The 26,786-nt window shown below is 41.0% G+C and overlaps 1 protein-coding gene across 2 annotated transcripts in view; it reads left to right on the forward strand.

Annotated features, from left to right (window-relative positions):
* The window catches only part of card11 (caspase recruitment domain family, member 11), a 321,723-nt gene that overhangs the window by 272,867 nt on the left and 22,070 nt on the right, over positions 1–26,786 (forward strand). For both annotated transcript variants that reach the window (XM_072268714.1, XM_072268715.1), the window contains exons 18-21: positions 15,393–15,489; positions 16,652–16,741; positions 23,442–23,574; positions 25,224–25,403. In XM_072268714.1, the coding sequence (XP_072124815.1) occupies positions 15,393–15,489; positions 16,652–16,741; positions 23,442–23,574; positions 25,224–25,403 (500 nt within the window). The remainder of the gene's footprint in view (positions 1–15,392; positions 15,490–16,651; positions 16,742–23,441; positions 23,575–25,223; positions 25,404–26,786) is intronic.

Raw genomic sequence — 26,786 nt, forward strand, 5'->3', positions numbered from 1 at the left:
ATGGCACTTTTAAGAGAGGCTAGGTAATGCCAACAGTCACTCTGAGTGAGTTCCAGAAGAGAATGGCTCTAACTGGAGATCGCAGCACAATCTCTAAGGCCTTGCACAAAAAGAGTATTTATGAAAGAGTGGCAAAAAAGAAGCCCTGGTTACTAAAAAAAAAGCAAATGCTTGTCCTTAAGGACTTTGAAAAAAGTCACCTAGAAGATACTGTAAAGATCTGGAAGAAGGTTTTGTGGTTGGAAAAAGTGGAACTTCTTTGGCCTCAACACTAAGTGGAATGGCATAAATCTAATGGTGTGCATCAACCATCGTCCCTACTGTAAAGTATGGTCAAGGTAGCATCATGCTATGGGGATTCTTTTCAGCAGCAGAGACTGGAAATGTGGTCGGGACTGATGGGAAGATGAATGCAGAGAGATCCTGGGTAAAAACCTGCTAGCTTCTGTGAGAAAGCTTAAACTGGGGAGGAAGTTCATTTTTCAGCAGGACAACAACCAAGAGCAAACATGGAGTGGCTTCAAATGAAGAAAACTGATGTCCTTGAGTGGCCCAGTCAGAGTTCTGACTTTAACCCAATCTAACAGCTCTAGAAAGACGTCAAGTCTACTGTTTACCATCACTCCCCAGCTAACCTGGCACAGCTTGAGCAATTTTGCTAAGAGCAATGGGCAAATCTTGCTCCACCATGTTGTACAAAGCTAAGAGACTTATCCAGAAAGACTACTGGCTCTAAGAGCTGTGACCAGTGGTTCAACTAAGGACTAATCAAAGGGGTTGAATACTTTTGAACTGCTGACATTTCAGTCTTTCAATTTTAATTTTTTCATGCTTTACAATTTTCCCTGTTTTTTTGCGCCCTACTGTGAAAAAAGGAGCATGTGATTCACAAATAAAAATTCTCAGTTAAATTGATCAAAATCCTTGTTCCTTCATTTATGTGAATAAAGGGCTGGGGGATGAATATTTTTGCAGGGCACTGTATATTAAGATACAATTGTAAATGAAAATTCTTCAGAATTCATTTTTTAAAATAATTTTGTAGAAGCCAGTTGCCAATTAATTCCCCTTTAAGCTGGAAGAAATCAATCTGCCAATGCTTGCAACATGCATGATACATCATCTGGGTAAGGACCATCAATAATGAGCATTGAATCAGCCAATCAGAACACACTGGGTAATCAAAATAGCAGCCCATTTAAAATGGTTTAAACACAGCTCAGTTGTTGCGTCCTATGGGGGCAGATTAGAAGGAGGCACTATTATAGTCATGCCATAGAGTAGGAGACCATTTGGCTTATAAATACCTGTGCTAGCCCTTTGTAAAAGTGTCACGTTTCTCTCCTTACTCTCTTCTCTTTCCCTGAAGCACTTCAGCATTTTTTCAGATGCATCCACTTTTGAAAGTTACTATTGGACACAGGTAATTGGTGACTGTCAATAAAATATAATTATCCATGAAGCAAATGAAACCCACACAGAGATAGTTATCTCTCAAAGGTACTGAATATAATTATTGCCTTGTTTAAAAAGCGCTTGTGCATTTAAAAAGGAAGGTAGTGCCACCCAGAGGATAAACATGTGCAGGGCGGCAGTTCAAATCTGACTTTAATGCTATTTCAAATATTTCCTTACTATTGCCATTGATCTTAAGAATTCTTGAAGTACAACAAAAATAGTCTGTGCACACAGAAAATGGCCTGGTTCGTAGTGAATGAATGATTATTTAGGCTTGAGAGCTTTTTAATTAATCAATACTAGTTAATAGGATTTCTGACAAGAAAGTGAGATGAACTTTGAGGTTGAATCCCTCCGCTGCTTGGATCTTAGCCTATGTTTTGCTGAGAATATGGTGGGTTTTAGGTATATGTATGCTGGATATGGTAGGAAGAATGTTCTACATCATTTTAATTTTTGTATGCAGTTTTTCTGAATTATTACTTTTGAACCTTACCTTGAAAGCCAAGGTTAAGCAGCCAAATGGCATAAAAAGCCCAAGCCCGACTCACTCAGGTGGTTGGACTTCATGACGTCAGATGGTAGCAGCCTTGCCTCTGAGATGGGCGGCTTTGGGTGCAACATGACTGAAACCCAGTTCAGAGCGATGCTATTGATTCAAGCAGATCCTCACCTTACATTACTGAGCAACTGTTGTGCTGTTGGAAGGGTTGTCCTTTGAGTTAGATGTGAAACCAAATTCCCAACTGTTTTGTTAGGAGGATCTGAAAGATCCCTTGGCAGTTTGTTCACAAAGAGCAGAGAAATTATCATCAGTGCCCTAATCAATATTTATCCCATAATTCTATCGGGACGCAGTATATCACCCCAGCCGACTCACAGGTGAAGTGTCGTCTCACCTGGAAGGACTGTCTGGGGCCCTGAATGGTGCTGAGGGAGGAAGTGTAAGGGCATGTGTAGCACTTGTTCCGCTTGCAAGGATAAGTGCCAGGACGGAGATCGGTGGGAAGGGATGGGAGGGTGGGGGAACGAATGGACAAGGATGCGGCCTTCTATATATTGGCAAGAACCGACGCAGGCTGGGAGACCGTTTCGCTGAACACCTACGCTCTGTCTACCAGAGAAAGCAGGATCTCCCAGTAGCCACACATTTTAATTCCACATCCCATTCCCATTCTGATATGTCTATCCACGGCCTCCTCTACTGTCAAGATGAAGCCACACTCAGGTTGGAGGAACAACACCTTATATTCCGTCTGGGTAGCCTCCAACCTGATGGCATGAACATTGCCTTCTCCAACTACCGTTAATGCCCCACCTCCCCTTCGTACCCCATCCCTTATTTATTTTTTTAAATTTTTTTTCTCATTCTCCTTTTTCTTTCTCTGTCCCTCTCACTATATTCCTTGCCCACCCTCTGGGCTTCACCCCTCCCCCTTTCTTTCTCCATAGGCTTCCCATCCCATGATCCTCTCATATTCCTTTTGCCAATCAACTTTCCAGCTCTTGGCTCCATTCCTCCCTCTCCTGTCTTCTCCTATCATTTTGGATCTCCCCCTCCCCCTCCCACTTTCAAATCTCTGACTATCTCTTCTTTCAGTTAATCCTGACGAAGGGTTTCGGCTCAAAACGTCGACTGTACCTCTTCCTACAGATGCTGCCTGGTCTGCTGCGTTCACCAGCAATTTTTATGTGTGTTGCTTGAAATTCCAGCATCTGCAGAATTCTTCGTGTTTGTGACTTCTAAGCTGGTCGGTTGTGCATTCTTGTTCTGTTCTGGAGCCTTGAGCAAGTATTCGAGACTGAACATCACAGTATTGTTTTCTCAGAGGTGCTGTCTAAATGGAGTGTAGCCAGCAACTCAAACGAACCAGCTGGGGGTACTAATCCTTGTATGATGCGCCTTCTGACCAATCCAATGATAATGATCCTCAAAGTCAATGGAATGTATTCAATCCTTCATTAGTAAAACATACAATCTTGAAGCAATATAACTTATGAAACTAAACTAGTGATACTAAATGTACCTAATCAAAGTTAAGTAGAGTTTAGCGCTTTCAAATGTAATTAAGCAAAGCTAAGTGGTCAACAAGAGATATGATACCCATAAGTCCCCAGCTCTAAAACTGCCCAGAATAAAGCATGAATATGTAACTTATTCCCTTTGCTTTTACCATGCCCCCACCCACGTGACTAGCTACCATAATAAACAAAATAAACGCACAACACAGAACACAATACAGGTAGAAAACAGAAGCATGGTTCTTGCATGGAGTATTAGGCCAATGTAGTGTTCATTTTATCTGAAAATATCCTTTGTCCCTGCTGAAGGAAGAGCAATCTCTGATGCTAATGCGATTCTTTATCTACAATCACGCTTTCTCGAAACAGGTTATATGTGCATTATCTGAAATCGGATTGAGGGACCTTGCTGTGGGTAATCTGTTGCATCATTCTACAGATTACAGTAGTGACTACATCTGGAATGCATCTTTGAGTGGAAATGCTTAGAATATTCTGGGACCAGGACACTATATAAATATATGTTCTCTATTTCCTGTTTTGTGCTTATCAGGAGCAAGCTTCCTCGCCAATATTTTCCTGCATCAGAGAAGCACAAATGAACAGTACATTTCCAGTGCTATCAGAGTTTATTGTACTTAAGAAAGATGAATTGGGATGAAGTATGGAAAGGTCCCAGTACCTTCCCTTTCTGATGCATTGTTACTAGACACCATGAGCTGCAGTGGGATTGATTGTCTCACACTGCAGCAATTCGTAGACGAAGGCAGAATTATAAAGAAACCCAGAGTGGACGTTCTGCAATGCGGCGGTTCTCAAACTTTTTCTGCTCGTGGCCCACTTGTGACTTTCATTTACCTCTGTGGCCCCCACCCTCCAAAGTCTCCGTTAGTGCTAAAGAACACACATAAAAGTTGCTGGTGAACGCAGCAGGCCAGGCAGCATCTCTAGGAAGAGGTGCAGTCAACGTTTCAGGCCGAGACCCTTCGTCCTGACCTGCTGCGTTCACCAGCAACTTTTATGTGTGTTGCTTGAATTTCCAGCATCTGCAGAATTCCTGTTGTTAGTGCTAAGGTTTCTTTTTGGTCAACTGTACTAATTATTTTAATATTCAGTCAATATTTATGTTGTAAAAGGTTATAGGTATTATTTTATGTTAAATATAATGTTTCAAGTGTGTATGAAAAGAGAACGATTTCAAAGTGCTGAATAGGGTACGTTATTTATAATATATATAATATTCTTCCGACCAGCAACAAAAAAACACTCAAATTGTTGCTTTGGGTGTTTAGTGAGATACTTGTGACTGATGAAAACTAGTGACTCTTTGACTATCTGGTTGCAACTTGGTTAAAGATAACCAAATATTGCTTCTTTTCACAACATCAAGATGATTACAAGCTTTTGATTGCAGTTGAGGAGTTTGACTAAAACCACATTCAACTAGATAAAGAGGTGGGAAATCCAATTAAAAACAGCTTTGCTTTTTCCCAGAGCTGTGGAAACTTATTTTGAATATCACTAGTTATCCAGAAATTTTGCTTCCTGTGCTTGAATTTTGTTTTGAGCTGTTATGTCACTCTGCAGCTCAATAAGACATTGTTCCAATGGGGTGTCAACAACATTCACATTCACCCCAAATGGATCCACCACCCAATCCGGAATATATATCTCCAGCAGGTCTCTGACTGAAATTTCATATTAGTTGAGCAGTTGTTTCAATTGATCAAGGTACACAATCAGATCATCATCTTGCAATTCTATTTTAAGAGTGGCCAGTGAAGGTAATTGTATAAACCTGCGACTTCTAATATTGCCAATATTGCTGCTGAAAAGCTTGAGTTTCCCAAAGAAAGTGGCAATAGATTCGTTGCACGATGTGCCGCAGTAGACGTAGGTAATCAGATATATAAAACACATTTAAAAAATACACACACACACACACACACACACACACACACACACACACACACACACACACACACACACACACACACACACTCACACTTTCACTCAATAATACAATTGTGTGAGTAGGCTCTCTAGAACATAAGTAAGTGCCGAATAATTATAAGTATAATCTCATGTGAGGAAGTATCAGTATTGATTATAAATCTAAAAATAAAACTAGCCTTTTAGGAAGTAACACACATCAAAGTTGCTGGTGAACGCAGCAGGCCAGGCAGCATCTCTAGGAAGAGGTACAGTCGATGTTTCAGGCCGAGACCCTTCGTCAGGACTAACTGAAGAAAGAGCTAGTAAGAGATTTGAAAGTGGGAGGGGGAGATCCGAAATGATAGGAGAAGACAGGAGGGGGAGGGATGGAGCCAAGAGCTGGACAGGTGATTGGCAAAGGGGATATGTGAGGATCATGGGACAGGAGGCCCAGAGAGAAAGACGGGGGGGGGGGGAACCCAGAGGATGGGCAAGGAGTATAGTCAGAGGGTATTTTTAGGCAAATATTTTAAATGCTATTATATATGCAAATTCTGATTGGCAATAAAGAGCATGCAGTCACCAAGAAAAATGAATTGAACTTCCTTTCAAAATATAATGTATCAAGGATTTAATGGGGGTTACAGTGGTAGATAGTGATGCAGTGGAGACTTCGCACATTCTTGCTTCCCTGTAGTTGAGCCATTTCTAGCAGATGACCCACGACAGTAACTGCAGCCTTCATGTTACTTTTTATAAATATTATCACACGCACGTATGTGGAAGGCAAACGGAAGCAGCCTCCTGCTGCGTACTCACTGATTCACCTTGCTGCAGACAGCCCCACCCAATCTGCAGTTTGTGGTTTGGGGTGGCTGTGGAGCGGGTCACAGCGGACCGCCCTGCAGGGTGTGAATGGTGATTTGTGCGTGGTCAAGCAGGAGTAGAGATAACGATGGCTGTGCCAAACCCTCCTACCACACACTCACTCACTCACTCATTCCACAGGCTAAGCTGTGTTGCTGCTACCTTACTTGCATCATCTAGCATATTTTCCCTTTCATTTCATTAAGGGTTCCAAATAAATTGCATATATATAAATCATTAAAACAGTAAACTTATCAGGGTCCATTTAGAAACTCCCGTGGCCCCCAGTTTTTTGTTTTTTACTTGTGGCCCCCATGAAATCTGGCATGGCCCCCTGGGGTGTGCATATGCCCCACGTTGAGAACCACTGCTATAATGTACAAACATTTCCAGGCCTCTTTGTCAAAACTGAGCTTTTGATATCTGCCGTCTCATGTGAAGCAGATGCACACATCCCCACCTGTGACTGATATTTGGACAAGGATTAATATTTTGTTCCACTTGCTAATGTTAGCAGCAGAACTGGCATGCCTGTAAGATGAAGAAATCTGTTTTGTATTTATGGCAACATTTTTCTTGGCATTAGTGGCCATATCTCATCATGCGGCGCATTCAGACAATTTTTGGAGCAGAATAAGAGAAATAAACTGCACAGAAGAAAGCTGTCGAGACCATCATGTACCATGCTAGTCTTTAAATGATCTTTTTAAATTGGTTCCACTGCCTCTCCTCTTCCCAAAGGCACAGCAATTATATTTTTCTTTGTATTTATGCAATAATTCATATTTCCTTATTTTGGATATGACATTATTGGCAAGGGCAGCACTTATTATCATCCTGATTGCCCTGGATGAATGGTGGTAATGTGTCTTTTTGAACTGCTGCCGTCTATTTAGTAAAGACGTTTCTAGAGTTTTGTTGGGTAGGGAATATCTGGGTTTAGACTCAATAACAATGAAAAAAAGCAGTAGATTTCCATGTCAGGATGATGTGCAACTTAGATCACAACTTACAAATGGAATGCTCTCATACGCTCTGTCCGCCAGAGAAAGCAGGATCTCCCAGTGGCCACACATTTTAATTCCACGTCCCATTCCCATTCCGATATGTCTATCCACAGCCTCCTCTACTGTCAAGATGAAGCCACACTCAGGTTGGAGGAACAACACCTTGTATTCTATCTGGGTAGCCTCCAACCTGATGGCATGAACAATGACTTCTCTAACTTCTGCTAATGCCCCACCTCCCCCTCGTACCCCATCCATTATTTATTTATATACACACATTCTTTTTCTCTCTCTCCTTTTTCTCCCTCTGTCCCTCTCACTATACCTCTTGCCCATCCTCTGGGCTTCCTCCCTCCCCCTTTTCCTTCTCCCTGGGCCTCCTGCCCCATGATCCTCTCGTATCCCTTTTGCCAATCAACTGTCCAGCTCTTGACTCCATCCTTCCCCCTCCTGTCTTCTCCTATCATTTTGGATCTCCCCCTCCCCCCCCCACATTCAAATCTCTTACTAGTTCTTCTTTCAGTTAGTCCTGACAAAGGGTCTCGGCCCGAAACGTCGACTAAGCCTCTTCCTAGAGATGCTGCCTGGCTTGTTGCGTTCACCAGCAACTTTTATGTGTGTTGCTTGAAATTCGAGCATCTGCAGATTTCCTCGTGTTTGCTCTCATACACCTTCAGCCCATGTTCTTCCTGCTGGTGAAGACCATGGGAGGTGTTGTTGGTGTAGCTTAGACAAATACCTGCAGTGCATTCCATTTTTGCAACACAGTGCAGCTACTGGGAGCAGACAGATGGGTATCCATCCAGAAGGCCAGCTTGTCCTAGTTGATGTCGGTCTGATTGAGTGTTGTTGGAGCTGCACTCACACATGAAACTGGAGACTATTGCACCATTGCCCTGACCTGTGCAATGCAATGGATGTAAAGACTTAGATGTATCAAGAGATAAGCCACTTGCCACTGGATTCCCTGCATTTCTTCTTGCAACTACAACACGTAGTAGCCGGTTCATTTCAGGAGGTGACCCCCAAGATGTTGAAAGCCTGGTGTTTGGCAATGGTATCCTTGAATATCAAGGGTATGTGGTTAGACTACTTCTTGTTGGAGATGGTTGTACACTAGGACTTCTGAAAATTATTTTTGATTTTTTAACGTAGAACAAAGAACAGTATAGGGCAGGAATAGGCCCTTTGGTCCATAATTTCTGTTCTGACCGTAATGCCAACTTAAACTGCACATCTGTCTGCACGTAGTCTATATTCCTCTATTCCCTGTTTGTTATGTATAAGAATAAAGCTTGCCTTATAAATCTCTTTTAACCCCCTCCCCAACCCTAATATGATACTCTCTAGTATTTAGCATTTTCACCCTGGGGTAAAAAGTTAAAAGGTCTCTGACTACACTCTATGTACCTGTCAGGTGTCCATTTATCCTCCGGTATCTAGAGGAAACAATCCAAATCAGTCCAGCCTATCCTTAGAACTAATACACTCCAACCTAGGCAACATCCTAGAGAACCTCTCTTGCCCCCTCTCCAAAGTCTTAACAGTAATATTTCTAATGCGGCCTAACAAGAGTTTTGCATGGCTGTAACATGACTTTCCCACTTTTACACTCAACACAGGTTTGGAAGTAAATTTCAGTTAAGTACAAGGTGAAGAATATGTAAAAATATTATTTGTTTCTCTATGTTATTTTCCCACCACCCCCACACCCATTCCCCAAAAGCCCTCTGCCTCACTCATGTTGCAATTTTGCCTTTTTCAAAGAGGTGTTATGAAGTCTACAGGTTCAGCATATAATTACTGATGCAAGTTTGCCTTCTGATATTCAGTTAGCTGAACAGTGGCCAGTCAGAACATTAATTTATTGAAAAATTTTAATTGGATTTATAGTTCCAACTAAGATAGTACTCTGTTGTAGCATTTGAAAGCCACTGTCTATTTTAATCTCCTTTGTTTAGATCATTTATTGTGTTAGATGTAGTGTGAAGAGTTATGTGTAGGTGTCGATTTCCTTTCTGGAGATATTTGAGAGATATTGCAAGTGTAGCCTCTTCACTGAGCTGTCAGCTTGAATAGAGTTAAATATATTTCAGAGACACAGTTACCTTTGCACAGCAAGAACCTCCCAGCAACTTAATGCCCTCACAGCCTGCATCTACTCACTGGAAAACTGCAATTTAAAGTACAAGCGTAAAAGAATCTAAAGTTAGTTACAGAAAAATGCATTCATGATTTCATTTTCTTTGGGTATGGTATGCTGTGCAGTATCTTAAGGCTGCTGAGAGAATGTGATAGGGAAGGAATTTAACAGAAGAGAATGGAAGAACATTTATTATGTAGCTTTAATGGTCTCAAATTGTTCTGAGGGCTTTAATGGCCACTGAATTTGCTCTAAATTGCAGTTCCTATGTAAAGTATGAAACAAGGAGCGAAGCAAAATGAATGTTGTTGGATAGAAGAAATGTCGACTACATCCTGAGGTTAATACTGGAACCATTTTGTTCTCAACAGATGGATGAATTGGACTTAAGTATAGGGAACGCAATCACAAACTTTGCTGATGGCACTAAAGCAGCAACTGTGAAAAATGCTGTTAAATAATTCAGGCCAGCGTGCGAAAGTTAGTCAAACAGCTGGCAGATTCAATTTCATGTGAGTAGTTGTCAGGTGATGTATTTTTGGGAGGAAAGCAAGATGGACATGCACGCTTAATGGAAAGAAACACAGGAGCCTGTCGTGTAAGTTTTATGTATATAATTTCCATAAAGAAGCATGCAGGTACGGGGAGATGAAGTCACAAAAAAGAAAACATTTTTAATGTTTCAATATGCATTTAGGTAGCATCTTCCATCATCTCAGATGGTCTGGTTTCCAGCAAGTGACTTTGAGAAGATGCAGCAGTCCCTTTGTAGACATTTCTCGCAGCTGGCAATGTGATAGTGAATGGATGATCAATTTAAAGCTCTTGAGTATTAACTGGGGCTAAAACAATAAAGAAGATATGGTAAAAGTTTGAGGGCAGTTAATATGGTCTGTACATTTTCAACACTATGGAAGTGACATCAGAAAGTGCAGCAGGATGCCAAGTATCAGAATTAACAAATATGAGGAAAGTGCTAAAACACTAGAAGCATCTAGGTAATAAGGATAAAAGGTTACTTAAAAATGATCATTGTCATCGTTATGTGCCATGTCATATAACATGGGCGATCATGGTCTGACCAATGCTAAACTAGGCATGACAACCCGCCTCAGAGTATTGAAATGTTACATTTATCTAGTTATGTTGTATGGCTCAGAATGTTGGACAATATCTAGTAACATGAGGAAAGGAATTGAAGGAGCAGAGATGTGGTTTTCGAGGAGGATGCAAAGAATATCATGGACGAAACGAATATCTAACAAGGATGTCAAGAATAGAGCAAACACAAAAAGAAAAGTAATGTATGAGATCATGAAAAGGCAACATAACTTCATTGGACATGTGATTAGGAAAGAAGAGTTAGAATGCACTGTAATTATGGGAAAGATTGAAGGGAAGAAAGCAAGGGGAAGACAAAGACAAATGATGATGGAGACAGCAGCCAGCGAACTGGAAATGAATACCAATGAATTGATCCACTTGACCTGAAACAGGAGTGTAGGGGCCATGGCAGGGCACCTGATGATGATCATCATCATCATCATGGTCTATGACCATAATTGGTCTTGGCAAATGTTTCAATATAAATAGTCTTTACAAGACAGGTGACCCCAGCCATTATCAATACTCTTCAGAGATTGTCTGCCTGGTGTCAGTGGTCACATCACCAGGACTTGTGATATGCACCAACTGCTCATGCGACCATCCACCACCTGCTCCCATGGCTTCACATGACCCTGATTGGGGGGGCTAAACAAGTGCTACACCTTGCCCAAAGGTGGCCTGCAGGCTTGTGGGGGGAAGGAGCTCCTTTCACCTCCTTTGGTAGAGACTTATCTCCAACCCACCACTCAAAAGTGATATGAAAGTTATAAATAGCCTTTAATCAGGTGAATAGGGAAAAACTCATAGTAGTAGGAATGGGGTTGGCATGATACTCCAAGTAAGGTGAGGGCCAGGTTTTGCTCGCAGGGTCTATAGAGGTATATAGTACCTCTATCTCCTGCAATTCAGACAATGAAAAAAAACATAAAATTAGCCCCCTCTCCTCTGGGTCTCTCCCTGCCATCACGGACGTCTTCAGGAGGTGGTGCCTCAGAAAGGTGGCATCAATCATTAAGAACCATCACCATCTGGAACATGCTCTTTTCTTACTACCATCAGGGAGGGGGTATGGGAGCCTGAAGACCCACCTACAATGATTTAAGAACAGCTTCTTCCCATCTGCCATCAGATTTCTAATGCATGAAAACAATTTAATTATCCTTTTTTAAAGTTTGCGCAAAACAACATATTTCATGTCATATGTAAGTGATAATAGTTATGATCTGATTTTCTTCTTGCCCTACTCCTTGCCACTAGATTGATATTTTGGATGGATGGCACTGAGAATTCCCAATTGATGTCTTTAGTTAAAATTCCAGTGTTATCCTGCGAAGATAAGAAATTTAATACTCAGTATTTCAAAGAAAACCCGAATCAATTTGAAACACAAGAGATCTGCAGATGCTGGCAGTCTAGAGCAACACACACAAACAGACATCTCACCCTGCAAAAACTCATTTCAGGAAGGTATCACCACCATTTCAGGGAGGTAGGACCCCCACCCCCTGTCGACCTCCAAGGATGTATGTAATACTTTGTTTAGTGATTTTGTCTAATCTGTAAACCAAGTTGGTATATGCAGCAAATGTGACATTAAGATATGTACTTATATTATATTATCATGTTTATTCTATTACAACTTTAAGCAAGTCTACAGGGAGTTTGGCCTCATCACGTAGGACATCAATAGTATAGCTCCTTAGCAGCCAGCCAGCTAGTTTAAATAACGTTAGCTATGCTGTAATGACACCTGTTAAACTCATCTCAACATGTCTTTTACATTTTAATCCACCATGGGCAATAGAAAAGTCACTGTTGCAAACAGTGCAGCGAGCAGCGCTGTCATTATTTTTGAGGTCGACTGTAAAGCCCGCCCACAGAGAAAACTGATAGGTCTACTTAGCAGGGGACCCCAACATTTTTTGCACCGCAGACCGGTTTAATATTGACAATATTCTTGCGGACCAGCCGACCGGGGGAGGGTTGGTGGTGGGGGGGTGGGTGTTAATCACCACTGGAATATAGGTGATAAGTCAATAGCATCATAACGTTTTAAGTAACGTTTGGATATTAAACACACAGCGCATATTTTCCCCGTATGAACATATAAAATCATTACAACACACCAACATCACTGAATCAGTGGGAGCCCTGGGCTTGTTTTCATGCAGCAAGACGGTCCTATCGAGGGGTAATGGGAGACAGCGATACTCGAAGGGGGTTCCTTATGTCCAGTCTATTCCGCAATTTAGTTTTCGTTACATTCATTGCAGAAAACTCCGCTTCGCAGCGATATGATGTTGGAAATGGAAGCAACGTTTTCAGTGCTTTCGTGGCTATCTCGAGATATTTAGCCTTGACTTTGATCCAGAATGGCGGCAGAGATGTTATGTCAAACAAACTTTCCAGCCCACCGTCATTTACAAGCTCGAGGAGTTGATCTTTTTCCCGCGCTGACATGGATGACGCGTGGGTAATGACCTCGCATGCGTTCAAGTTCAACAGTGGGCGTGACAGGGAATGAGGAAAGGTGCAAATGACTCATATCGCCAAATCATATTGTTTCCTCACGGCCCGGTGGTTGGGGACCTACTCTTAGCACGAAGAGAGACCAATCAGGATGCCCGCTCTCCCTCTCCCTCTCCCTTTCAAAAAAATCTACTTCCGGGATATTGTATATAATTTCCGGGCGTCAGGGAGCCACTATCGATGTGCGGGAGACTCCTGGATCTTACGGGAGATGTGGGATGTCTGCACAAATTGCTGGAGAAACTCAGCAGATGAAGCAGCATCTACAGTATGGAGAACAACAAAAAATCGATGTTTTGGGCCAAGACCCTTCAGCATGACTGGAAAAAAGCAGGACGCAGCCAGAGTAAGAAAATGGGCGGGAGAAGTGCAAGCTGGAAAGTTATTGGTGAAGCCAGGGGTAAGGGAGAAGGGAGATAGGTGGGGGAGGGATAATGAAGTGAGAAGCTGGAAGGTGATAGGTGGAAAAAGTAAAAGGCTAAAGAAGAAGGGATTTGATTTTAACCAGATTGATTCCTGGGATGGCAGGACTTTCATATGAAGAAAGACTGGATGAACTGGGCTTGTACTCGTTGGAATTTAGAAGATTGAGGGGGGATCTGATTGAAACGTATAAAATCCTAAAGGGATTGGACAGGCTAGATGCAGGAAGATTGTTCCCGATGTTGGGGAAGTCCAGAACGAGGGGTCACAGTTTGAGGATAAAGGGGAAGCCTTTTAGGACTGAGATTAGGAAAAACTTCTTCACACAGAGAGTGGTGAATCTGTGGAATTCTCTGCCACAGGAAACAGTTGAGGCCAGTTCATTGGCTATATTTAAGAGGGAGTTAGATATGGCCCTTGTGGCTACGGGGATCAGGGGGTATGGAGGGAAGGCTGGGGCGGTGTTCTGAGTTGGATGATCAGCCATGATCATGATAAATGGTGGTGCAGGCTCGAAGGGCCGAATGGCCTACTCCTGCACCTATTTTCTATGTTTCTATAGGATAAGAGAGTGGACCATGGAAGAAAAGGAAAGAAGAGAGGCACCAGAGGGAGGTGATGGACAAGTAAGGAGGAGGGGTTAAAGGGAAGCCAGAATGGGGAATGGAAAGGGAGAAAGGGGAAGGGGGTAGAAATTACTGGAAGTTGGAGAAATTGATATCGATGCTGTCAGGTAGGATTTGCCAGATTGTTAATCTCTCCTCTGATTAAAATAGCTAGTTAAAATGACTATCCTTAGAAAGGCACTGGAATCTGTGTAGGTAAGCTGCATGAGCAGCTTTGCCTCTGATGTTTCTACAGATTTTAGATAGTACTCCTCTTTCACCTTGGTTTCTGAAAAACTGAAGTGGTGGGAGGGGCATTCCTGACATTCAATATATCATCTTCAACCATCGGTTCTGTTTGCCTTTTCTATTTAACCGCCTTTAACTCATCTTGGTCAGTATCTCAACCTGAAACGTTGACTGTACTTTTCCCTCGACGAATACTCCTTCACCCACTGCTTTTTTCCACTATTTTGCTTATACGTGCACTTTTTCTTTCCTAATATGACTGAAAATCATGGTTAGTCACCTGAGTCAATAGTTAACAGTCAAGCACTTTTTTAAAATATTTGCAATATTTTTGCAGCTGATCAATATTTTCAAAAGAATTGGAAAGAAAGCACTCTTTTTTTCCTGATCACTTCTAGGATGTTTCTCTTGGCTTGCTTGCTAATGTACCCAGGAGATTAATGTGTAACCGTTGAGACTCCAGGGCAGTCCTGGGCTCTGCAGTACATTTCAGGTAAAATACAGGTGAAAGGTATCCAGTCAAGTCATTCAAATTGATTACATGGTCTGATTGGGTCTTTAAAATGTTGGCCCCTGCTACGTAGTCAAGTTCTGATGGTTTTTTTCATTAAAATAAATTGCAAACTGAATTTTGCCAGCTTCATGATAAAAGTGCCAGCACAAGCAAACAGCTGCTCTCATCCCAAGAGAAACATTTCCATCTACTTCTTTACAGTGATCTCTGGGGAAGAGTCTGATGAATACCTGGCTGCAAATGCTGAATCAAAAAGTTTTGTTTCTGTGTGTGTGTGTGTGTGTGTGTGTATTTCATATGTGTTGATTCATGGCCTATGGGGGTCAACAAAGCGACATCTGAAAAATTGCCACTGGAGATAGAGATCACTGAGTTTGTCAACTTGATTGTGCTTATCAGAAATGAAGAGGATGATGTTTTGTCACAGGGGTCTAACCCGCAGCATCGTTATTAAAGGTGAAACACGCTGAGATCACCTGTACTCAACCAGGGTCGTACAAGTCTAATCCTTGGCCTTCATCTTTCTGTTACAGAGCTCAGCAGCTGCTCTTGGTGAAGATTCAGAGATTGATGTACCGTGGCAGCAGAGATGAGACAGACAATCAATATAGCACACTCCGAGGATTATGGGTCTGTCTTCCTATCACTCTGAATAATTTATACTGTTTTGTACAATGAATTTCTATTAAGTGAATAACCTATTTTGCCTTAAAACTTCTGCTGTTTATCTAAGTTGTTGACATTACTGAAATTGTGTATATTTTGGTACAATACTTACTGGACCGCACAGCGGCAATGCACTAAAATCTTTTAATGTATAATTGCTACCTAAATATTAAGTCTAAGGGCAAGACCACTGCTGAATGTGGATTCAAAGAGTTTCCAGAAATAAACTACAGTTGTGCTTATGCTGAGAAGTTATCTATTTAGCTGTGAGTTGTCAAAAGAAAATAAAAGCTATTGAGAGCTCCAGACGCCTACTCCAGCGTTTTGGTCACCTAGCTAACTCCAACATTTTCAATTTGCATATTCCATCTATTCCCTAATAGTCAAGTTCCTAGACATACAGAGCAACTTGTCAAGTTCCTCCTCAAATCTTTTATTTTTCCCCAGTGAAAGCAAACTTGTCTGATGCTATAAATTCCTGATACACCAAGATATGGAAAGTTTTGAGAATGATATTGAGACATTTAACAAGTAAGCGTGACAATGACGATCCAAATAAGATTTTGCTCAACTAAGGAAAAATGACCCAGCTGAGAGGCAGTAGTGAGGAACGTGCTGAAAAGCTGAAAGAGCCTATAATCCCAATATTTTGCTTAACTGTGCTGACTAGCATGAAAGTGAGATGGGACATAATTGTCAGTATTTGATTTCTTAATGTAAGTCTCCACTTGCCTGAGATTAATTAAATTGTGTTGTATTTTGATGTTCTCTGCATTTATATCTCCTGTACCTACTTAAACTTTTGCTGTAATTGATTAAAGAAAATACTGGATTTTTACAAAACAAAAATCAGAATTGAAATTGTTTTTCACAACAGCTGTAAACATGTAATGATACATTCAAAATAACTGATTGGTTGGGGGACCTACAAGGCACTAATGAAATCAAACGATCAAAATAATGACATAGAGCCAAATTAGTTTAACTTGCCCACTGAAGTGAGCTTGTAATGTATTTGAGTAACCATTGAACTCCCTGAAAATAGCTAGATACGATGTGTAGTAATTTAGCCAGTTCCAAGTAATGAGACCAGCCAGTGACACCTGTGATTTCTTTTCTCTTCCAGAATATCTTCCAGCCTGAAGAACAGCCTCCTATTGACCCCAAGGCTCCCCGTCTCTCACGAGCAAGTATCTTCCTCGGTCAGATATTACAGGTGATTATTTCAAATCGCGCGTCAGGATCACCATAGTAACCATTACATTAGGGACATGATGTTCAGCACAGTTACAGGCCATTCAGTTCCACAAATACTTTCTCCCACCCTATCAAAGTAAAATTGTTTTTCTCTTGCTGTGATCATACCATAAAATATTAAAAACTTACAGGAAAGAAGGCAGCTATTCCATCAAAAGTGTACCTGCAACCCAAGAAAGAAATACTCAAGTGTACTCCCATTTCCTAGCTCTTGATTCATGCCACCTATCCTCAAATTGTCATCCATGTACTTCTAAATGTGGTCTTAATGCATCACTCTACCACAGTGCTTCCCAGACTGCCCCATTCACATTTTCCTCAACCGCCCTTAAACTCTCCCACCTATTATCTTAAATCAATGCCTACTCCATTATTATCTCTGCTGAGAGAAATTCCTCACCCCTCAGATAGTTTAATGTCAACTAACTCTCTCTGCTGTTCCATAGAAAATCATCCCAATGCCTACCTTCTCCACACGTCTATATCTTTGTTTCTTTCCCTAGATTTACTCACCAATATTTTATGCTTTTTTTTCTTCGAAATTTCCTTAATAATTTAATGACTGCATTTTATCCATTCCATTCTGTGATATTGAGATCTTGGTATCTGGCATAAACTCTATATTTATACATTATTATACACTGCATGCTCTTTGACATCTATGGAGGTCCAACTTTGGCTGTCGCAACATTAATCAGCAGGAATATGTTTGAGTTGAGTCATTACTATCTCCTCCTTGAATGCCTCTCGCTGTTCTTACACTGGTTTTATGATCAGGTCTATCTCCTGTTTTTTACTCACGTGTCATCATTTTATTAATTCAAGGGATGTGGTTGACTCAGCATTCTTTTGTTAATTGACTTATCTTTCTCAAGCTTTTCTCTCTCATGCATTTATCCAGCTTGAATTTTAAATACATCTATGCCACACTATATGATTGTGAGTTTCACATTTCAAATATCCTCTGCATTTAGACCTTCCCTGAGTTCTGCATTCAATTTATTGACAGGTTCCTTATTATTGAAATTCACCGTTAGTGATTAGCACGACGCCTGACAGACAGTACAAGCAACTTGGGTTCATTTCCTGCCACTGCCTGTGAGGAGTTTGTACATTCTCCCCATGACAGCATGGGTTTCTTCCTACAGTCCAAAGACATCCTGGTTGGTATGTTAATTGGTCATTGTAAATTGTCCTGTGATTAGGCGAGAATTAAATCCAGGTATTTGCTGGGCAGCCCAGTGCAAAATGCCGGAGGGGCCTTTTCTGTGCTGTATCCCAATAAATAAATGAATGAATTGAGCATTGCAAAGCAACTAACTGTGTAATATCTCAAAACAGCATGTTTTAAAAAAAGAAGCCCTTTCCCCTTTTGGCATATGACACAGTACATAGCCGTGCATAAGTAATGGAGAAAGGCATGACTATTGAACACCTGCAAGATACTCCTACACAGAACTGAACAGTATCACAAAGATCAATGCTACATGTCTCACAGTGACAGCTTATTTACATTGAAGAATTATTACAGCAGAATAGTAAATTGTATTTGAAAGGTCAAATCAAATCATGGGTAATTGCTTGAAGAAGGTCACTTCCTACAGAATATCTGAAAATAGATTTTCTGTATCACATTTAATAAAAGAGTTTATATGGAAAGGAGCCCATTGTTTTTGAAAGATGTTTTCATTAGAATCACCAAAGCAGGGACAGATTATAGGAACATTAGGCTATTCATTATTACCCGTTTAGATTTTGCTCACGCTTTGCTTCCATTGAAAGACCATTTTTATTAGTGAGCCCTTGCTTCCAAGAAACTTTTATAAATACAATATCTGGTAATGTAGAGGTTGAATAGAAAACCTCATTATTGTTTTTAATCTATTGCAAACAGCACGTGATCCCTACAGACTACCAAATATTTCGCTATTGGATTAAGCTTAGTCAAACGCAAATGACTATTATTGGAAAAACGTTTTATTAGACTAAATTATTTAACTCCCAATGCCCTGACCAAAGTCAGTTAAGAATTTTTTTTATTGCTGCTTAAGGGAGATTTCTATATTTAAATTGGCTACGTTATGTCCTACATTACTAAAGCAAATGCACTTCACAGTGTACTTCATTGGCCACAGATTGCATTGGAGCATCTTGTGTGTTATGAAAGATGTTAAAAACGGAAACCTTTCTTTTCCCTTTCTGCCTTTCATGTGAAAATTGGCCAATATGTTACATTCCTTTCATCATAGATCGTTGCTCATCATTCAATAAAATTCTATCAAGCGTATAAAGATATCTAATCAAGAGAACTATGATTAGCTGAGATTTAATCTAGCTCTCCAGAGATGCAAAGAAAAATACTTCAGGAACAAATAGCAGTGGATTCATTTTAGTGCTTTAGCACACACATATATCCTGCTGGATGCCTTCTTTGCAGGTAACTCTACACTACCCAGAAAAGATCTACATTTTGGCTTTGATGCACATGTGCTCCTCATTGACCCCCTAAACATTTATTTTGCTCCAATTTAGTAAATGTACTCTGCTGGCCACCTTCATGGTGCTGAGGCTGTGAAGACTGCACCGGCTGTTGTGCTCTGCGCCCATTAATTACGATGAACTGATAAGCGAGGCTTTGGGCCTACTCCAGGCTTTTCTGGGGTTCAGATCTGAGGACTCAGTTTTGGTTCTGAATGCTGTTGTTGTTCCCTTCAATTACTTGCATGATCTATTTTTCTTTCTCTTGGGCATCGAGTGTTGGCCTTTGATTTCTATTTTTATTCTTTTTTCCTTAATTGAGTTCTCTTGGGCTTCCTGTTCTGTGGCTACCTATGAGCAAGCAAATCTCAAGATTGTGTAACTTATGCATTCTTTGATAATAAATTAACCTTGAATCGTGAATCTGTTAAACACAGACTTGACTAGGAGCCCATGAATGGGAGTTTTCCTGACTGACTGCATAAGAGCTCTGCTCTAATGCCCCGACATGACATCATTATTGGTTTTATGTTGAAGATGGGGCAGCACGGTGGCATAGTGGTTGGCACAACATTTAGTACCAGTTGGCCGCGACAAGTCTCACAGCTGTCCGTAAGGAGTTTGTATGTTCTCCCCGTAACCGTGTGGGCTTCCTCCAGGTGCTCCGGTTTCCTCCCACAGCCCAAAGGCGTACCTGTTGATCGCTTGATTGGTCATTGCAAGTTGTCTCATGATTAGCTAGATTAGTGAGATAAGGCTGTATCCGTAAATAATTAAATAACCACACAGATTCCACCTTCATATCATCACCCTATTCTTTATAACCCCTTTGTGAAACCATGCTGTTGCATATGTGAACTTCAGGTTGAAGGTAAAGTTTGGCCATCAGAGTGTTGACATTTGCTGGCTTTCTGCATGTGGCAGGGAGATCCATGAAAAAAGTTGCATTAATTAGTTCAGTTAAGAATGCAATGTTGAACCATTTTCTAGAATCCCTTTAGTCCATGTGGTGCACCTATTCCCATATTACTGTTTAATGTGATTTTTGCCCCAGAAATACTTAGTGTCAATAAAATAAACATGATTTGTATTTATACAACGAAGGTAATAAAAAGAAGTCTTGAGGCTCCTCATGGGAGTAATGGCAGACAAAATATGAGGTTATAATCTGGTCAACCATAGTTTTATGAAATAAGGTGCAGGTTTGAAGAGCTGAATAGCCTACTCCTGCTCCTCATTCATTTATCTATAAAATTTTACACTGATTCATATATTGAAACAGGAGTGGGGGTAGGGGAGCAAAGATAAAGCCAAAACTTAGTAAAAGAAGTAGGTCTTGAGGCGAATCTCAAAAGAGGAGAGTGAAGTAATGGAGGCTAGTGAAGGATTTACTGAAGTAGGTATAGCTGTCAGTGAAGGAGAAATAGAAATTTAGAATGTAGAGGAAGCCAAATTGGTGAACAGATTTTTGACTACAACTCACTGTTCAACACAATCATACCCTCAGTTCTAATCAACAAGCTCCAAAACCAGGGCCTCTGTACCTCCCTCTGCAACTGGATCATCGCATCTTCTCCGGGAGACCAGTCAGTACAGGTCAGAAATAACATCTCCTCCTCACTGACAATCAACACTGCTGCACCTCAATGATGCATGCCTAGGACACTGCTCTTCTCTCTCTATGACTGTGTGGTTCATCACAGCTCAAACAGCATTTACAACTTTACCGATGGCGCAACTAACAGCAAAATTTCAGATGGTGACGAGGAGGCATACAGGGGCAAGACAGATCAGATGGTTGAGAGGTGTCACAGCAACAACCTTGCACTCAATGTCAGTAAGACCGAAGAATTGATTGTGGACTTCAGGAAGAGGGAGTCAAGGGAACCAGTCCTCATCGAGGGATCAGATGTGGAAAGGGTGAGCAGTTTCAAGTTCCTGGGTGTTAGTGTCTCTGAGAATCTATCCTGGGCACCATATTGATGCAATTAAAAAGAAGGCAGATCAGCAGTTATACTTCATTAGGAGTTTGAGGAGAGTTGGTCTTCCACTGAAGACTCTTGAAAATTTCTACAGATGTACCATGGAGAGTATTCAAATTGGTTGCATGGTCATCTGGTATGGAGAAGACACTGCACAGGATCGGAAAAAGCTGCAGAAAGTTGACGGCATATCTATCATGGGCACTAGCCTCTCCAGCATCCAGGACACCTTCAAAAGGTGATGCCTCTAAAGTGTGGCATCCATCATTAACAACCCCTATCATCCAGGATATACTTTCTTCTCATCAAGGAGGTACAGGAGCCTGAAGACACACTCAACGTTTCAGAAATAGCTTCTTCCCCTCCGCCATCAGATTTCTGAATGAGCAATGAACCCGTGAACACTACCTCAGTGCTTTTCCCCTCAGTGTTAGCATTCCTTATTTAATTTAATTTTTTATATATACTTACAGGTTTCCCCCACTATCCGAAGGTAGAGCATTGCTATGAAATGGTTCATAAGCCGGAATGTCGTAAAGTGAATAAGCAATTACCATTTATTAATATGGGAAAAATTTTTGAGCATTTCCAGACCCAAAAAATAACCTACAAAATCATGCCAAATAACACATAAAACCTAAAATAACAGTAACATATAGTAAAAGCCGGAATGATATGATAAATACACAGCCTATATAAAGTAGAAATGCTTTTCTGCAGGACTGTCTAGCGCAGCGAAAATCTCACGGCAGCACTCTCAGCGGAAGCGCTCTCAGCAGAAACACTCTCTCCAGTAACCTTTAAGCTATGAAGTTGCCAGATCATACCAAATAACACATAAAAACACACAGCCTATATAAAGTAGAAATACTTTTCTGCAGCACTGCCTAGCGCAGCAAAAATCTCACGGCAGCACTCTGGGCGGAAGTGCTCTCGGCAGAAACATGGCGCAAGTGCTCTCGGCAGACACACTCTCTCCAGTAACCTTTAAGCTGTGAAGCTGCCAAATCATACCAAATAACACATAAAAATACACAGCCTATATAAAGTAGAAATAATGTATGTACAGTGTAGTTTCACTTACCGGAATGGGGAAGACTCCAATAATTTGCAGTTTCGTCACAGTTAAACATTTGCTTATGTGAATAACCACCTTCTGTAATTATTTTCTTCGGTTCTGCTGGGAACTTTTCAGCAGCTTCAGTATCAGCTGAAGCACTCTCTCCGGTAAACGTTCAACTATGAAGATGCCCTCTCCTCAGAAACCGATCAAACCACCCATGACTACCTTTAAATTCCACTCTCGCAACACTTTCATCACCATCGTCCGGTGCTTTCTGTTTCAGATTATTAAACAGATTGACTGTTTTCTCCTTAAGTATAAGAAAACTTAATGGAACACCATGCTTTGTACACCCATCAATCCACTCAAGCAATAGACTTTCCATTTTATCCATTATTGGATGCCGACTAAGAGAGACCACTTGCCTCAAGCAGGACCAACAGTAACATCGGCAGCTTTCAAAATTCTTTCTCTCTGCGTATAAATAGTGCGAATGGTGGACGCAGGCAAGTTCAACGCGCAGACAGTGTCCTTACTTCATTCACCACGATCGAAACGCTTAACTATGTCTAGTTTTACGCTAAGTGTAACACCCTTACGAGCTCTTTTAGGCTTTTCCGATACCTTAGAACTCATCTTGCTAACGGATGCACAAAATAAATCGAGATAAAGCGCGTGTTTAAGCAATGGCGGCTAGAATGCACTTCCGGGGGAGGAGCTTGGCTGCTCGGGGTGCGTGCTGCCTTTTTTCGTAACAGTGAAAACACCTTCTGTTAGCGAAAACAGGTAACGTAGGTCTTTTGTAACAGCGAGGTGTCGTAAAGCGAACGTTTGGAAAACGGGCCACTTTTATTGTAATTTATAGTTAGTATTATTATGTATGGTGATGTCATGTTGCCGCAAAACTACAAATTTTGTGACATATGCAAATGATATTAAACCTGATTGTGATTCTGAACTATAATTCTATTTTCCATTTTAATGTGTGAAGTGAGTTCTTTCTATAATATAATCTTTCCGTGGTCCTGTATGTTGAAGACATTCCTGCACAATACAATCTCAGTCTATTCTTTGAAATTAATGGGCCAGTGTTGGTTTGTAAGTTATGTTCTTACTTTGTCCATTTCTTTTGATAGTTTGTCAGCAGGTCCGATAACAAGTACAAAAGACTCAACAGCAGTGAGCGTGTGCGAATTGTCACCAGCTCCCCATCTGGTCCAGTGAAAGCCTCCTTTGAAACACTGAAACTCGCAGCTGACAAGCAAGATGGTAAAAGAAAGAAACATATTGCATTAGTTTTCTCTTTTTTTGGCAGTCTCTTCAGATCAGTCGTGGTCTAGTTCCACTCAGGTGGCTGAAGTGGGAATCAGACTCTTCCACAAATATGGCAGGAAGCACCAGACCAAGTAGTGAGGGTTAGTTTGTGAGGTGATATGCTCCTCCTGCTGCTTACACAGGATTTCAGTGTGCTCCTTCTGTGTGAACTTAATGTCGCTCTTGAATGCTCCTTCTCCATTTTGTCTGGTCATGGGCCAGAGGTTCTCAGTGTTAGTAGGGATGTTGTGTTTAACCAAATGCTTTGAGCACACCTTGATTCTTTCCCTTTATTCACCTTGTCATCCCTTCCCATGACAACTCAGAATAGGTTGTTGGTTACGAAGCCTGCTGTAGGGTGTTTTTCAATGCCACCACGGAGTGTAACTAGAGCCTCAATATCCACGAGAGGACACTGAAATTAGTTCACTTTTCATTCCAGTAAATTGGAAGGATTTTGAAGGCCTAGATGGAACGGATGTGGAGAGAATGTTTCCAATATTTGGGAAAGTCCAGGATCAGAGGGCACAGCCTCAGAATAGAAGGGAGTCCCTTCAGAACAGAATGAGGAGGAATTTCTTTAGCCAGAGCGTGGTGAATCTGTGGACTTCATTGCCACAGATGGTTGTGAAGGCTCAGTCATTGGGTGTATTTGAAGTAGAGTTTGATAGGTTCTTGACAAGAGCTTCAAAGGTTACAGGGAGAGGACAGAAGAATAGGGTTGAGGGGGAAAACAGATCAATCACATTTGATTACTGGAGCAGACTCAATGGGTAATGTTCTCTACAGCAATGGTAGAATCTTCCCAGTGCTTTGAGTGTCTTCTGTAGGTATTCCATATCTCAGAAGTTTATAGAAAATCAGGGGTCAATGCTGTCCATTAGACAATGAGTTTCGTGCCTCAATACTAAGGATTGCAACTTCAAATATCCTTTTCCTCTAATATCCAAAGACTGTGCTGGTGCAGTAAAGGCACTGGTAAATTCTTCACTGATTTCTACTTTCTCAAAAATTGGGAAGTATTTCAGGACCTCAGTAATTCCTAAAATGATCTGTTTATTATTATTATCTTTGTCCATCAGTGAAATTTAACGTTGATCTGGGCAAAATCCCGAACAGTGCAGTGATGCTTCCCAAAGACTGACCTGACCATAAGGGTTGCCTCTCCCTGTGCTGTCAGGTCTCACTTCATCTTGTCACCTCCTAACTGGCAGATTTAAGTACAAAGATAGCCTGGGGGTCTTTCAAGTGTTTCTTTTTTCCTCTTCCCCACCACAGGAAGCTGCTCTATTTCCTAATGGCCACTGCGAGGGTCTGGAGCTGCTCCTGACAGTATTTCTCATAGGTGGTTGCAAGAAGGATCATGCACAATTCCAGGCATTCATTGACAGTGCTGTGATTGTAATGACATATTTTTCTGAACTCCTGCTATTGTTGTAATAAATAGAACAGTCGACGTCCATATCACAAAATTGTACAGACAATATTGAGTTATTGCACAAATAATCTGTTTTGTGCAAAATAAATATTGAATTGCAAGATTCATGTATGTAAATTAAGATTAATACTACTTTCCCTTTTTAATTCTGTTTTTATTTTTTAAGATGTAGATGCAGAAGGTGACATCAAAAAGAGTTTCAGCCTGATACCATACAGCCTGGTTCATCCATATCACACCCAGCAGAAGCGCCCTGTGCTGTTCTCACCCACTCCACTAGCCAAAATGCTTGTGTATAGGTTGCTTAATTCCGGAGAAGCCATGGAATTTGATATCTGCAAACCAGGTAAAGCAAGTTACCTCTTGGTCACAAAGATTTCAGGCAAACAGGTGGTGAAATTTGCTCATTCAGTCATATTATTAGGCGTTTTCTTCATAGATAGTTCATTTCTACTTGAATAGTTCCAATCTGTAAAAAAAAGAAAAAAATTCCTCTGGCAGAAGATCAATTAAAGGGAACAGTGTCAATCTAATCAGCAAAAGAATCAGAGACGAGGTAAAAACAATATTGTCTTACACGCACTCACACAATGCTGGAGGAACTCAGGTCAGTCAGCGCCTGTCAAGAGGAATAAACTGTTGATGAAGGCTCTCGACACAAAACATCAAGTGTGTTACCCTGGAGTCCCAGCATCTGCAGAATCTCTTGTGTGGAAGAAAATAGTGTGTTGTGGACTCGAGCTCTTGATGGAAAGGATAGCAAAATCAGATCTTTCAAAAGAAGTTGGGTATGTACTTGAAATGGAACATTTTGCAACACCAGGAGGTGAAGAAATTCCATATTCTTAACATACTTCCTCAAAACCCAACAGAAATCCATTTAGAACCAAGCAAGGTTTCAACCATTCTAGATGTAGCTGTGAGTTTTGTCACTCATTCAATGAGAACAATGTAAAATGTAAGAGGAATGCTTTCCTTAGAGGAAGAATGAAGTAGAGCAGGAACAGTTATTTAGATTAATCGAGTTTTGGAAAGATGTGGTCCTGTAAGAAATGGTTAATCCATTGGTTTCATTGACTGTAGAATAGTCCATACTGTGTTCAGTTCTGGTCACCTCACTACAGGAAGGATGTAGATATTATAGAAAGGGTGCAGAGGAGATTTACAAGGATGGTGCCTGGATTGGAGAGCATGCCTTATGAGAATAGGTTGAATGAACTTGGCCTTTTCTCCTTGGAGTGATGGAGGATAAGAGGTCACCTGATAGAGGTGAAAAGATGATGAGAGGCATTGATTGTGTGGATAACCAGAGGCTTTTTCCCAATGCTGAAATGGCTGACACGAGGGGGCATAGTTTTAAGGTGTTTGGAAGTAGGTACGAGGGATGTCAGAGGCAAGTTTTTCACACAGAGTGGTAGGTGTGTGGAATGCGCTGCCAGCAATGGTGGTAGAGGCGAATACAATAGGATCTTTTAAGAGACTCTTTGATAGGTACGTGGAGCTCAGAAAAGTAGAGGACTATGTGGTAAGGAAATTTTGGGCAGCTTCTCGAATAGGTTACATGGTTGCTACAACATTGTGGGCCGAAGGGCCTGTAATGTGCTGTAGGTTTCTATGTATATGATAGTGTAGCATTTTTTTTCTTATAAAAACTCAGATTTTAGCTGTGATTAAATGAGAAACATATTCATGACCATGATTTACTTATTTATTAACTTACTTACCCATC

Source organism: Mobula birostris, chromosome 9 (assembly GCF_030028105.1).
Source record: "Mobula birostris isolate sMobBir1 chromosome 9, sMobBir1.hap1, whole genome shotgun sequence".
NCBI lineage: Eukaryota > Metazoa > Chordata > Chondrichthyes > Myliobatiformes > Myliobatidae > Mobula > Mobula birostris.